Source organism: Sinocyclocheilus anshuiensis, unplaced genomic scaffold, assembly GCF_001515605.1.
Source record: "Sinocyclocheilus anshuiensis isolate Anshui unplaced genomic scaffold, SAMN03320099.WGS_v1.1 scaffold945, whole genome shotgun sequence".
Classification (NCBI taxonomy): Eukaryota; Metazoa; Chordata; class Actinopteri; order Cypriniformes; family Cyprinidae; genus Sinocyclocheilus; species Sinocyclocheilus anshuiensis.
This window is the reverse complement of record NW_015557112.1, coordinates 157,856-172,182: the sequence shown is the minus strand read 5'-3', so window position 1 is coordinate 172,182 and position 14,327 is coordinate 157,856. Positions and strand designations below refer to the sequence as shown.

At 36.5% G+C, this 14,327-nt stretch overlaps 3 protein-coding genes across 11 annotated transcripts in view; 1 reads left to right on the top strand and 2 right to left on the bottom strand.

Annotated features, from left to right (window-relative positions):
- Nucleotides 1–3,333: 3,333 nt before the first annotated feature.
- LOC107677702 (bolA-like protein 2) lies at nt 3,334–5,641 on the bottom strand. The gene is made up of 3 exons (XM_016472723.1): nt 5,454–5,641; nt 5,202–5,299; nt 3,334–3,536 (listed from the first exon to the last, which is right to left on the bottom strand). Exons 1-3 carry the CDS (start codon nt 5,514–5,516, stop codon nt 3,437–3,439), a joined length of 261 nt encoding a protein of 86 aa, XP_016328209.1. The 5' UTR covers nt 5,517–5,641; the 3' UTR covers nt 3,334–3,436.
- LOC107677699 (structure-specific endonuclease subunit slx1-like) lies at nt 5,261–8,275 on the top strand. 9 transcript variants are annotated; one of them, XM_016472721.1, is made up of 5 exons: nt 5,261–5,324; nt 6,654–6,726; nt 6,840–6,891; nt 7,270–7,590; nt 7,697–8,193. In XM_016472721.1, exons 3-5 carry the CDS (start codon nt 6,844–6,846, stop codon nt 8,000–8,002), a joined length of 675 nt encoding a protein of 224 aa, XP_016328207.1. In that variant the 5' UTR covers nt 5,261–5,324; nt 6,654–6,726; nt 6,840–6,843; the 3' UTR covers nt 8,003–8,193. The 9 variants fall into 9 exon arrangements, with proteins under 9 accessions (XP_016328207.1, XP_016328201.1, XP_016328202.1 ...); XM_016472715.1 differs by having other exon boundaries at nt 5,305–5,324; nt 6,528–6,726; XM_016472716.1 differs by lacking the exon at nt 5,261–5,324 and adding an exon at nt 5,781–6,082 and having other exon boundaries at nt 6,528–6,726.
- A 945-nt stretch (nt 8,276–9,220) lies between these two features.
- Nucleotides 9,221–14,327, bottom strand: part of LOC107677701 (uncharacterized) — an 8,237-nt gene continuing 3,130 nt past the window's right edge. Inside the window, exons 4-7 of the mRNA XM_016472722.1 lie at nt 10,711–10,764; nt 10,410–10,556; nt 9,404–9,526; nt 9,221–9,302 (exon numbers count right to left, since the gene is read on the bottom strand). Coding sequence (XP_016328208.1) covers nt 9,264–9,302; nt 9,404–9,526; nt 10,410–10,556; nt 10,711–10,764 — 363 coding nt within the window. The 3' untranslated portion in view covers nt 9,221–9,263. The remainder of the gene's footprint in view (nt 9,303–9,403; nt 9,527–10,409; nt 10,557–10,710; nt 10,765–14,327) is intronic.

Genomic DNA, 14,327 nt, shown 5'->3' with positions numbered 1-14,327 from the left:
AAACTGTCAAATGCTCATGAAGTGACTCTTAGAGGGAGTCAGAGCAGTTCTGGAGATGTTGTTCATGTATTTATGTCCCCATGTAGTGATACGACAGAAGCTGAAATCACCGCGCGCGTCGCACACTTTGTATATGTAGAAAACAACACCGCGCATCTGTGCCATTTACATACACAGAGACACGCAGAACATGCTGGATTCATATTTAAATAGTATTTTTGCGGCTTAATATTTACAGATACTAGTCCATATTGCGACTCTGTTTAAGTGTACTGACCTACTTTTCATTAATTCATCCAAACTTGGACAAATTCCGTGACATTCCGCGTCATAAAGTAAATTCCATTTATATGACAGGATTCCGTCCGCGTTTTCTGCATCGCGGAAATCATAGATAATATTGAGGTGTTTTGCAACTTCAGTGTAACGTTAGTGGATAGGGATCTATTGCACCTTAAGCAACGTCTGCTGCTGCCTTACCTTTGAGAGACAACTGATGCGTGATCACTGAAGCAGCTCCAGTTAGCAAGTCACTGTGTCAGGTTACACGATTTTGACTCCTACAATCTTGTCATGTTGTGGACAAGAAACATGTCAGACTACACGTGGCTTCCCGACCATTCATCGCGTGCCGTCTTTAACGACGCGCGTGATGTCATCGAGAAGGCGGAACTAGCAAATAACTTCCGAAAACAAGAGTGTAAACATTGCTGAAGCGCTTACAAATAAAAGCTTTTGTTTACATAATATATGTATGTGTACTGTGTATAATTATTATGTATATATAAATACACACATACAGTTACGTATTCTGTAACATATTCTCAGGGCAAAAAATGGTACAGAAGCCGTCATTAAGACCACACCCTACACCAGAGGTGGCCAACTTTGGCCCTGGAACGCCACAGTCTGGCAGAGTTTCACTCCAACTCTAATCAAACACACCTAGACAAGCTAATCAAGGTCTTAGGGTTACTAGAAAGCAAGCAGGCAGGTGAGTTTTTATAAAGGTTGGACTGTGGCTCTCCAGGATTTAAGCTGGCCTCCCCTGCCCTTTACTTTTGTTCCTTATTTACCCCTAAAGGGTGCATACTAGTATCTTAAAGATAGTGATGGCGAAGTGAAGCGTTCTGAACCAGCGAAGCTTTCAACACAATTGTATCGGAAAAAGGTTCATTACTCGAAGCTTTTTAAAACGGTGTATGCTGTGGCCATCTAGTGGTCATAAAAATAAATAACACCTTCCTAAGTGTTCCACCTTCCATTACAGCCAGTGGTTTCACATCTGGTTCTACAACTGATTCTTTGTTTTATTATATTTTATATGAATAATGGTCATTGTCAAAGTCATTCATTTGTGTCGGTGTACTGGCACTAAAAATAAGTAAAATACATAAAACATAAATTAAATCTATGATCTGTTTATTTTAACTCTGCCTCAGTCCTTAGACTGTTATTTCATGGCCAAAGTTCATTTTTGAGCTCAATATATAAATTACGATTTAAAAAAAACAAAACAATGCTAACACATTACAATGTAATATAGGCTAATGTAAAGGAAACGGTGCTAAGGTTCGCTTCGTTTGAACCAGATACTGAAGCAGTCACGTGGCTTTCAGGCGAATGAAGCTTGGACGTCATAGATCACGTGCTTTTCTCAAAACGAATCAAGCTCCGATACAGTGCTTCAATGTGACACGTGTTGTTGTTTTTTTACAAGCTTCGGTGTTGAACGTAACATTAAAGATTAAAGATACATATTAATACCTAAAATGTACATACTAGTAGTACCTAAATGGTACAGATTAGAAGATTTTCAAAGGGTCCCACCACAGTGGCAGCCTTTGTACCATTTTGTTGGTGTGAAGTGCTGATATATTTACATTTTGTGAGGTTTTGAGATTTCTGTGGTTTCACATCCATTAACTGCTTGTGTATAAAATATATTGTGTTAAGGACAGACCTGCACAAGCTGATTTACACTGCAGTCACATTTGATTTACTTTTATTGTCATGCACTGAAATCGCTTTTCTCTGCACTTAGTGACAGAGCCTTAAAATAAATAGCGATTTCACTATAATATTACTGTCACACACATGTAAGTGTGAGCAGACTGTGTTTGTGTGAGACAGCACTGAATGCCTGCTGGAGCTTGGTGTCTTTATGTCAAACAGCAGGAGGGCCGTCTGCACTCTCAGCTTCTGCATAGATCTTACATGCTTTTAGCTTCATGAACAAAACATTTGTGCTCACAATGCTGTTATTATTCACTTTATATCTGGCTGAACATAAGACGTTATGTCTATTCCTGAATCACTGACAGGTTGGCATCTTAACTGAAGCATATTTTTTCTGTTTGGAAAGCATTTATATTGTGCAGTAATTGGCTGGGTATTCTAAGACTTCGATATCATGAGCTTCAAAGGTTAATCGTTGCAATAATCACCATTTGTTATTGGTTCTCAATGGCCCGGTGAGGTATTTGTCTGACTTAGAAAATCTGGAATGAATGAAACAGCAACACAAGAAGCCTCAGGATGGTGCACCAAAAGCTGTCACCGTGAAGTTATTTTTATAAGCTCCAAATGACTTTCTTTGCTGTGGAACAAAAAGAACATGTTTTGAAAAATATTCATTCTGTTCTTTTCGATAATGTGAAAGTTGGGTGGGGACTAAAAGTTTGTCTTTGTAGGAGGAACATACTGAAATTTCAGTTGCAAGTTGAAAATCATGCTTGAAAAAGCCGTCTTTAAAAGTTCAAATAAATTAGTGTGAATTTGTCTTATTGGTTCACGGTGGTAGTATTATTTGACGACATCACTGTATTCTACAGTGATTCTACATCAGAGATTCTAGGGTTGAACACTAACATTAATCAACAATAACATCACCAACGTATAATGTATTTATATAAACTTCTCACCAATTGGTAACATGTAAACATTTGTTACGTGGGTAATTCCAACTGAACAGAGATTAACAAATTAAAAAATAAATAAAATAAGTTTAAAATTTGTTGAAAAACGTTACATTAACAGTATTGAATGTTTTATTAGTTGCCATATTTTTTTGTTAAAACATTTTGGCTGACCCATCTTTCAAACTTTTTGGCAGCTCTCACTCCAAAAAGTCAAATGAAAATAAGTAGCACACAATAACAAACTGGCTATAAACTAAACGTTATGTCCAGAAATGTTCTTTATTGTTAGCATACTACAATTTCAAAGATCCCTTATATAGCACATAATGTATTTCAATTATTTGCACAAGATGTTATGCATTAATGACAGTTAAAACTGAAGCGTAATAACTTCATAAAATCAAGTCAACTGATTTTCATTACATTGGTATTATTATACTTTGGAAGGAAAGATGGAAATATCAACAAATAAAAAAAATAAAAAAAGTCACATTTTGTGCGTGTGTGCGCATGTGTCACTGTGCTTTCTGTTTCTCCCACTGCTCTGGTGTCAATGTTTTCTGCTCAAACGCATGGATCTCTTTCAGTTCCTCGGCAAGGCAATTATTCACCATCCTAAATAATAAACAAACACAGATATTTATAAAAACATTACATGAGGTCAGTAAGTCTATTGTTCCCAGCATGCCTGTTCCTCACAGCTTGCCTACACAGCTCTATCCTCTCTAAAGACAATACACTTCCACATGACTTGGCCCTATAAAAAGACTCCGATCATTCTGCTAAGTCTGCACATCTGCGTCTGTGTCACTCGGAGCCAGCTGGGACTCTCTCAGCTTCAGATGACCTTTTTCACAACACTCTACACTGCATCATTGATTCCATCAAACTACATTTTTTCCTACCATCTTCAGGTGTTTCATATTTGACTGAGATGAGACAGCATCACAATTTTTTCTTAAAAGGCAATATCCAATACTGATATGAAATGCAACCTGCTTACCACGATAGTAAAAGCACTGAGCAATTAACATAAGAGCAACATTTATGTAAATATTATCAACAAATGTCAACATAAACAAACTGATCTTACATATACAACTACTAGTATATGTTGTTACTGTATATGGAGACAGATCACAATTCTGTCTAGGGCTGCACGATTAATCGAATGCGATTGTCATGCGCATTCTGGCCTCTGGATGGAGATTTACTGCTGATCACAGAACCGTGCTTCACTGAAAGATACGCATGACAATCGCAGCTTCTGTCGAATTGCGATCTCGATTCCATTTCAATTTATCGTGCAGCCCTAATTCTGTCTGTTAACTTGAAAGATTAAAGTCAGTGATTTAGACTTTAGATTTTTGTTCATTAATAAATTAGAAGAGCAGGCATTAACTGTGCACACATGAAACTTGTCATTTTCTAGGAGTATAAAAGAGCAGTGCAAATATAGTTTGGAATTATTATTTTTATAGTTGGTATAGGTATAGGTGCCTCTCAAAATTTGAATATTGTGAAAAAGTTTTGTAACTTATTTCAAACAGTGAAACTTTCATATATTCTAGATTCATTACATGTAAAGTAAAACATTTCAAAAGTTTTTTGTTTTAATTTTGATGATTAGAGCTTTAGAGCTAAAAAATAAATTGAAATGTTTTACTTTACATGTAATGAAACTAGAATATATTAAACTTTTCACGATATTCTAATTTTTTGAGATGCACCTGTAGTTATTCTTTAGCTAGTTTCTTATAGCAGAGTTTCAGTTAAAGAAAACATCTTATTTAATTTTTGTTTTTCATTAATGTTAACCTTGATAAAGTAAGGTCCAAAAAGCACACTGAAAATTGGATTAAAACAAAACTTTTCGGATTTCGATTGAAACATACAACAGTAACAGTACAGCATACAGGAATAAGAAATAAGATTCTGTACCATTTCTGAGTCACTAATATCTGTAATATCTTGTGTATCATTTGCGACTTATCATGTGACTCCTTTTTACACAAAGTCAGATGCTCGTCCACTGAAGCACAAGATTCTGGATTATTCTTAAATTATGATCATCAGATTTTGAGAACTTGTGGAGTTCATGCACCTTGACTGCTGCTGTCATTAAAACGTTTGATGTTCAAACTGAAGTTGTTATTCTTATAACTTCAAATTTAAAATAAATAATAATAATTAGAAAGGTGCAAAGCAGAGGTGGTTTCACAATTTTGTATCCCATTACAGAACATAAAAAAAGAATCGTGTGAAAAAGAAGCAACTCACCTGTGTCTCTGCAACAATGGTTTCCCCTCAAACTGAGGAGATACTACAAGAACTTTAAAACTGGCAGCACATCTATTAGGAGTCGTGTCTGCTACATCCTGAAAGAAAAACAAGGAACCGAATGTACGTATTTTCGTGAATTAACTGCTGGAATAGGAAGAGCAACTGCTGTCTGTTTCATTCACACACGTAAACTGTATGATCTGTAACTCATTTTGAATCTAGTTTCATCTGGCTGTGCATGTTACATACCACGTGTATCGCACCAATCTCCGCACTCAGTTTTTCACGAATCAAATCTGGGGTTACAGACATATTTCCCAGAATAAAGTATAAGCTTTGGTGACGATAACGATTATATAAACACTGAGACTAGAGATTTTAACACAGTAGACAGCGTTGTTGTCTTCTAATTATCTAGGAACTACCGGTATGCCTTATAAAGGAGGAGCTAAGTACTAAAAACACCCAATTGGATTTGGAATATTACAGAGGCCACGCCTCTAGAAGACAGTAATGGCCAATCCCTTTATCGTACGGTTTACCTAACGCATGAAAACTGACCAATAAAAACAAAGAATTTGGGGTCCTTGTTGTTATCGGTGTTCTCTTTAATTGCTCGATCGAAAAAGCCACATAATCTATTTGCAGATGATCAAATCAAGTAAAATCAATATAGATGGTCAAAATCGTATTTGTTAATAACGTGGATTATGGCAAACTATTTTAACTCATTATTTGTATACGCTTACTAAGTGACTCCTGCATTGTATATTTTGCTCAGGCCATACCAGGGCATACTTACCGGGCTAGTTTGAAAGGAATAAGGCACATTATCAAAACAAATGAATGTTTTGCAAACACCAAGGATGAGGGATGAGGTGTGCGTGTGTGGGTATGTGTGTGTCGGGATAAAGGAGGGAGAACGGGTGATTTAGTCTGTAAACCTATTTTCTGATTCACACTCCGGAGCAGAAGGTGGCGGTAATGCACCAATACGCTGGATGCCAACCGCCGTAAACATATAAGAACACCAATGCAAGCCGTTAAAACCTAAAGAAGGATGAATGTTTTGATTCAATACAGTAGAACTTAGAAGATACAAGAACAGACGCTGTTCTTTTTTTAGTCTTTAATAACTACGTTACATAACGTTAGTTAGATTATAATAGGATATAGCAATGCCGCTTGAGATGAAGGTCTTGAAAGGTGGTGTATAATGCTGATGTTGTTGGATAGTGCCAAAGATTGCAGTGATATGAACAGATGATATATATGAGAAGCACTGAAATAGCTTCACATCTTACTAGCCCTCCCTCTGCAAAGGTGTTTGAGCTACTGCAGCAAATAGGATGGTGGTAGAAGTGGAGAGTTTCAATGGTGTGTATATGCTGTACTGTACTAACCCGAAATTCAAGGGTCGAATATATATTGGCTTCACCGTGAACCCAGAGCGCCGTATAGGTCAACACAACGCTGGACGACACCGAGGAGGAGCCAAGAGAACAAGTGGCAGGGGACCATGGTGAGATATCAGCTGAACATTTCATATGGTGGACATATTACGATCAGATCTCTAAACAGGAACTCCGGTGGTCTTTTGTGGTAAATGTTTTTTTTTTTTTTTTTCATTTTAAGGGAGATGGTTCTTATCATTCATGGCTTTCCATCTGATATTGCAGCTCTTCGGGTAAATACACTTTTCTGTTTGTGTTATATCTTGTCTTTCATTTCCCCCTTTGTACGGGGGAAATTAATTAATTAGCGAGAGTGCAGAAAAAAATCTTTACCTAAATACACTTAAAAAAAGAATAATAATGATATTTCTGTCGGGTCGGATTTTGCGGGAAATTGTGTACATATGTAAACTTGCCCATGCATGTCACTCATATCCAAACACAGAGAAAATAAGTAGCCTAGGCTTTGGATAACCGGGGAATTAATGGTTGTATAAAAAAAATTATTTATTTATCCATCCCCGTTCTGATAAGGTATCATGTTGTATTCATGTGGAAATATTCAGTTGGTCTTTGTTTTACTTGTGCTCTGTTTGTCTTTCATCTGTTAGTTTGAGTGGGCTTGGCAACATCCACACATTTCTCGTCGACTGTCCCATGTTGCCCGGCGCATCCGTAAAGAGTCCAGTTTGCAATTCCACTGGCGTGTGGTGTCAAACATGCTGCGAGTGGCGCCGTGGAGTCGACTTCCCCTCACTGTGCGCTGGTTAAAGCAGGAGTACCGAATGGACTTTGCTCCTGAACTGCAGCCTCCTCTGCACATTCCTCTAACATTTGGCTGTGTTCGTGCTAAGACGAAACCCCAACAGGAGTGCAAGGAACAAGATGAGAGACAGGTGGAGCGGTGTGTGTTATGTGGGGTGTTTGTTAAGGTTAGTTCCATTCTGCTTTCAGAGTAGTTATGAGAAACCAGCTCAAGACATTGCAGAAATAACTGAGCCTCAGTTGTTTTGGGTTTTGCTTTTTTTGTGATTTCAGGCTATGGATAGACTATCTTGTTTCCACCCTTCCTGTCAAATGGTTAGTCATCTGATTTGCCTGGCTAAACACTTTCTGAAAGCAGACCCTTCCCACCTACTTCCTGTGGAGGGAAAGTGTCCTGGCTGTCATCACTCGGTGCTGTGGGGGAGTTTGATACGCCATAAAAATGGCTGTTATGGTGATTTGGAAGACATTTCCTCATCCTCATCTCAGGTTGACATTGATATGATTTCCCCTATGTTGTATCATAATTTATTATGTGTTGCCAATAAATCCTACAATTTTAATTCATTTAAATCTTAACATGCATTTAACCAGATAGTTATTAGAGGATTTTTATATTTCACAAAGATGTCATATATAGATAGTGGTGTAGCTAAAGTTTTTAAAAAATGTAGTTAAGAGTCAGAGAATGGTGTAGTTTTTAGTGAGACAAGTTAAAGAACTGATGTCTCAGTTATTTTATTGAATAACAAAACTGTTTTTATTCATTTAAACAGAATCATTGGACAGATGAACTACAGTTGTGAAGACAGTGTCATACAGCTGTTTCTGTTTTAAGAAGTATTCATTGGATTGGAGTGTCTGACCTGACAGACTGACTGCTCATTAAGGCCAAGGCATCTTTATATCCTTCCTTAGACATGTAGAATTATCAAGGATATACAGAATAAGATGAGTCTTCAGACATATTTTAAAATAAGATAAAAAATATTTTAATTCTGCAGTAATACATGTTTGAACATTGTGTAAGCTCAGTCAAGACAAGAATAATTACTGGATCATGTGTGTTTTTAAAAACTGGTTTTAAATAAATGTAAATGTGATTATTTTGTATCTGAAATCATGTGTGGATATTTATTGAACAATAAATCGGTGTACTTTGTTTTAGTGTTTTTTGTGACGCATTCATTTTGCCCTATTCCTTGTTGGTGCAATTTGGTTGTAAAGTAATGTCGACTTCCTACTCACAAATTTTCTATTTGCATGTTTAAACAGGATGGAAACAGATGACCATTCGAAAGAATCTAGAAACAGTGAGGATGACTATTGCTGCAATGAATACTGGCTGAATTCCTTGAAAATGAAAGCATTGCAGCTCAATAGCATTTTCAGTATTGCTCTGTTTAATTAAGTGGTTTGACAGTCAATAGAGTGAATTTGAAGTGGGACTTTATGTGCAAACAATGTGGGATGTTTGAGAACAGTCATTATAGCAGTTCTCAGTCATTATCATTTTTGCAAAACTATTCAGTGCCACGGGCTGGACAGAAATTACACACTGCAGCACCGAGGCTACACTGGTTGTGCCCACTATTTAGATTATGGAAAAGAAAATTAATGCAAATTACATGATTAAATGTGATGGGATATTAGAAACATGTTGTTAAACTAAATGTGTAATATAAAATATTGAGTTTAAATTCACAGTAATTCATAGATATACCTAAAAATCTATAAAACTGATCATTCAATTTTGATACACGTGTTGAACGAACAGCTGTTATATAGATGTATGTGGATATAGCTCCTGGCTCTAAATAGCTTATCACTAAAACTGTCCTCATTGAGGATCTGGAGGTCCGTTAACCGTGATTACTGGCTGAAAGAGAGTACAGACAGATGGACTTGTTGTCATATCCTCCAAAACAGCATTTTATAGCATGAGCTACAGCTTGCATTACAGTTTGCATGGGTTCTTACCACACTAGACACTGGAGAGCAGCACTGAATGACCTTGCAGCAGTATGCAGCTAAAGTGGCAGAAAGGGCAATCTGGACTGCCATCACAAGCTTTTGTAATCCCAGGTAATTTCCAAAGCCAGTCTGTGGGTAAAACATCAAAAAGACAGCAATATTTGACGTGTCAGTTGTTCTCACCTTGACATGTTTTTATCTTTTAATATCTTGATTTAATCAGTAAGTGTGGACTAAGAGAAACAACGTTCAGATCTTACAATTTTCAAATCACAAAGTCAAATCACCTTTATACAGTATTGCACTTTATACAATACAGCTTTACAGCCATAAACAGGAAAATAATGATTCAGTGTTGCGAACAGAACTAAATTCTGACCCCAGTTCATTGTTGAACCAGATATTAACTTCAGTGTTGCCAGGTCCGCGGTTTTCCCCTGGAATTGGCCTACTTTAACACTTGCCGCGGGTTGTTTTACGTTTTCCGTGGGTTTAAGCAACCCCGATAATGTGTGCATATTTACAATTTAAGCACTTAACTAAAATAAGTAGGCTATTAGTAAAATAAATAACTAGAGAAGGCTGACTATAATCAGCTTGCTTCTATTTAGTGAAATTGTCATTAAGATCACACTATAGAAACCGCTTAAAATTAAGTATATTAAAGAGAAGAAAGCGGCCCTAGGCAGTTGCCTACACATGCCAGGATCCGCCACTGCCAGATGCAGTTAGAAATTTACTAAAAACAAGCCTATCGCAAGACATCTGGTAGGGGGGGCACCTGGGGTGGCCAGCCAAATTTCAGGGGAGGCCGGTGCCACCCCTGGCCACCACGTAGACACGCCCTTACGGGGGATCCCCCTCGAAACATGATTGGGCTAGTTTTGAGTAGTAATTGGGTGGTTTTGTTGTGAAAACCTGGCAACCCTGATTAACTTTGCCAACCAACCATGGTCTCCCCTACCTAGAATGCCATATCAGAATTGTTACGGTAAACGTGTTTCTGACTTACGCTTAAATTGTTGCATGTTGTCTTTTGGGAGGACTCTACATCATGCACCCAACAGTGATATATGGAAGGGAAAACAATTAAGTGCAGGAATATGGAGATCACAGAGGCCGTACAGGCCACCACTTGCATTCCTAAACAAGCCTTTATCTGAAACAAAAACACATACAAAATTACAGGCTGTTTGTTGACCAAAAGGTATTTCTCTTTATTAAATTATAGTAGTTTTAAATGCACAAAAATGAAATAAATGGCTTATAACTAATACATGTGTTTTTCAAAGGGTTAAGATCTGAAAACTTACAGTTGGGAGGTGAAGATTCTGTGCAGCTATTGCCAGACTTCCTGCAATAATGATCTATAAAAGGGGAAGATCAAGACATATTATACGCAGTACCTTCAGAAGTAATTTAGATTTCAGCCCTCTATGTTTCTCACTTATTGGACATATTAAGATTTCAGAATGGATCTATTTACTGACTGATCTGCTGTATTGGACATGATTTAGAAAAGCACATGTCTCTATAATATGTGATTGTGGTGTAGTTTGTAGACTTTGTTTAGCTTTTTGCTAGTGGCGATTCTATGTAGCCTTCAAAATGTATAAAATTTGTGTTCATTTTCGAAGATTATCATGAAGAAGAAAATGTATAAGAATCATAAACTTTGTTAGTCACAGAGCTTATTTTCGGCATGCATCCAAAAGACAATGGAAAATCCTAATGGGTTTCTTTGTCGAGGGAGATATAGGGTGATGCTAACTTCTGGGTTATCCTGCAGTAATACATCATTACTGCAGCACTCTACAGGGCTTGACAATCAGGATTGATCCATGGCCAGGGGCCCTTGTGAAAGACAGTTGATGTCTACAGATATAAACAAATACAAACAAAATTCAGGAATGAGTGCAATTGACAATGAAAGGTGAAGAGCCTAACATTGAGCGGATTAATCCCACCTAAATTAAAGTTTTTAAATATACTTTTATATTGCAATAATTTCACATTCATTCTTCAAATTAATGTAGAAACAACATAAAGATAGTAGATTTTTAATATTTGTTTAATGGCATCTTTTTTATTACTGAAGGAGAGTATCACTGATACAAATACTACTGATGTCTCTAGGAAATCGTTTTTTCCCCCCTAGTATTTAACCATTGACTATAGAAAAGTGACGTGACATGTGGCCAAGTATGGTTACCCATACTGGGAATTAGTGCTCTGCATTTAACCCATCCTAAGTGCACACACACACCGGAGACTTGAACTCGCAACCTTTGGGTTACGAGTCCGACTCTCTAACCATTAGGCCACGACTTCCCGTAGCCATTAAGCATTACAGTCTAATTGAGAGCTTTCAATTTTAACATTTATTAGACTTAAAAAATAACAACTTCTATTTTCAGTGAACTTAAAACAATCTTCACATAAACCCATTATAATAAATGTCATATTTACCTGTGCCCAGTTATCAAACACTAAATTCTAAATGAAATATAAATGAATCCTTAAAGCTACAAAAGTTATTAATTTCCTCTTTTTCTTTTGTTCTTTGATTAACAGACATCACAGCAGCAGGGTTATTAGGTTACTTGACTGTAATTACTTTAAGAGCTGCCGCTGCTGAACGAGACACGGATCTGACATGCACACTCGTAGTTTCATTCACACGTTAATATGAAATGATACAGCTACGAGCACAGTATAAAGGCTGACAGAAGAGGAAAATTTGTTTTATGACATCTGGCCTGACAACATCTCATCGCAGTTCACTGTTGTTGTACTGAAGCTCCTCGTCACCTGTACCATTTCCGCACTTGTTTGGCTAGCGCCTGTTCTGACAATTCTTGTCAAGAAAAAAAGAGACAGAAGCAGCAGTTGTGAGTGTGATGGCCAACCCCAGCTCCGCCCCTGCATGAAATATTTTTAACACGTTAAACAAAACAACAAAATTAATCACCTGCATTAACAGGCTAATTTTGATCATAATAAAGGCAAAAATGCCAAAAATATTATTATTATAAATAAATTAAAAATAATAATAATATTTTTGGCATTTTTGCCTTTATTACGATAGGACAGATCAGAACTGACAGGAAGTGGGAGAGAGATATTTTTAGGTCGGGTACAATCTGCAATCTCTGACCCAGTTTGTTTGCTCACTTCCATGGCTGCAGTACTTTGCATTTTCTGCCAACTGGCAACCCGGGGTGTCAAAATATACTGGGCAAGTTGGCAGTGGGCGGAATCACACAGTGAAAAACAAAAACAGACATTCCAACATGGAATGCACATTTCAAAGCAGAATAACTGGGTGTAGCACTGTTTTTCAGAGAAACAAGCATGTGTATTGTGGTATTTCTATGATTTAGTACGGTCAAAAAATTACATACAGCACCTTAATGTTAATCAAACAACAAAACAACTTTTGCAACTTTAATAAGGATTAACCTACATTTATTTTATACGGAGAAGACTATGCATTTTTATTTAACATTTTATTATTAAAATTTAATTTCATGTTCCTGTGGCTCAGTGGTAGAGCATTGCGTTAGCAGTGCAAAAAGTCATGGGTTCGATTCTCAGAGAACACACATACTGGTAAAAAATGTGTAGCCTAAATGCACTGTAAGTCGCTTTGGATAAAAGTGTCTGCTAAATGCATTAATTAATTTCTGTACCTTATTAGGCACTGTTTATCTCTTTGTTGTCTGTTGTATTTATTTGTGCTGGTTTTGTGCTTACTTGTCTTTAGTAATGTTTTAGCTTTATGCATTTTTATTTAATGATTTAGCAGACACTTTTATCCAAAGCGACTTACAAATGAGGACAACAGAAGCAATCAATTGCTGTGGCTAGCGCCGGTAGGTTTTATGCACAGAAATATAATAGATAGTGCTAGTGTTACGGTCAAGTTTTTTTGTTGTTGTTGTTGTTGTTGTTGTTGTTCTTGTTTTTTTAAATTCATAAAATGAAAGTATATAGAATAGAATAGAATTGAATAGAGTGTGCTAATGTTAGAGTGTCAAGTTTATCTATATAATAAATAAAAGAAAAATAAGCAGATAAAATAGAAATAGAATAGAGTTTTTAGAGTGTCAATTTTTTTATAATAAATAAATAGAATTTATTATAAATAGATAGAAAATAAATAGAATAGACAGTTTTAATAGTAGTTATATATTATATTATACTTTTATATTAGTTAGGCTAATAGTTTTTGCTGCGGTATTGAAATTGGAATTGAGAATTGTGTAATTTCACTGGAATCTAAAAATTTGCTGTCAAAAACCTATTCATTAGAATACAAGGTTACAGGGGTCAAATACAATGAAAAAAAAAAGAAAAAAAAAAAAAACTTATTTGTTTGTTTGTGGGGGGCCATGCAGTGAAAAAATTTGGCAGGCAAGTAAAAATGTGAACCACTCTGTTTTTGCAGTAGCTCTGTAGCATAACTTGTTGAAGAGTAATTAGCTGGTGAAGTGGATTTACTTATTGTAGAGTTAATGAAAATTATCATTAGCATTGTAATGTTCGAAGCAAATGTCATAAATGTCAGTAGACCAGTAAGTTTTTGAAACGAACGGTCCATTCACGGATTTGTACGATTTAATGTTCACACTGTGGAAATACAAATGGAACACAGAAGACAAGAAGTGCAGTGCTTAAAAGGGGCAGAGCTACATAAGGTGACTAACAGGCATTTCAAAGATGGCTGCCAAGTGAAATGACTTGCCTTAAAGGGGTCATATGATGCTTTTTTAAAGATCATTATTTTGTGTAAAGCACTCGTCGGAAATGTAACGCCCCTTACCATAATCACGAGCGTCAGCTTTCAAAATAAATGTAAACACAGAGCCCAAAAGGGGAACAGAGTCACGTGATAGACAGTGATGAAGCTGGTATGTGTTTGCAGTAC

Coding starts and splice junctions, on each gene's coding strand:
- LOC107677699 (XM_016472715.1), top strand. CDS start 6,554: ATGGTGGTAGAAGTGGAGAGTTTCAATGGTGTGTATATGCTGTACTGT. Junction 6,727..6,839: donor ACAAGTGGCAGGGGACCATG/GTGAGATATCAG, acceptor TTTCATTTTAAG/GGAGATGGTTCTTATCATTC. Junction 6,892..7,269: donor CTGATATTGCAGCTCTTCGG/GTAAATACACTT, acceptor TTCATCTGTTAG/TTTGAGTGGGCTTGGCAACA.
- LOC107677702 (XM_016472723.1), bottom strand. CDS start 5,516: ATGTCTGTAACCCCAGATTTGATTCGTGAAAAACTGAGTGCGGAGATT. Junction 5,300..5,453: donor AGATTGGTGCGATACACGTG/GTATGTAACATG, acceptor TTTTTCTTTCAG/GATGTAGCAGACACGACTCC. Junction 3,537..5,201: donor CCATTGTTGCAGAGACACAG/GTGAGTTGCTTC, acceptor TTTATTATTTAG/GATGGTGAATAATTGCCTTG.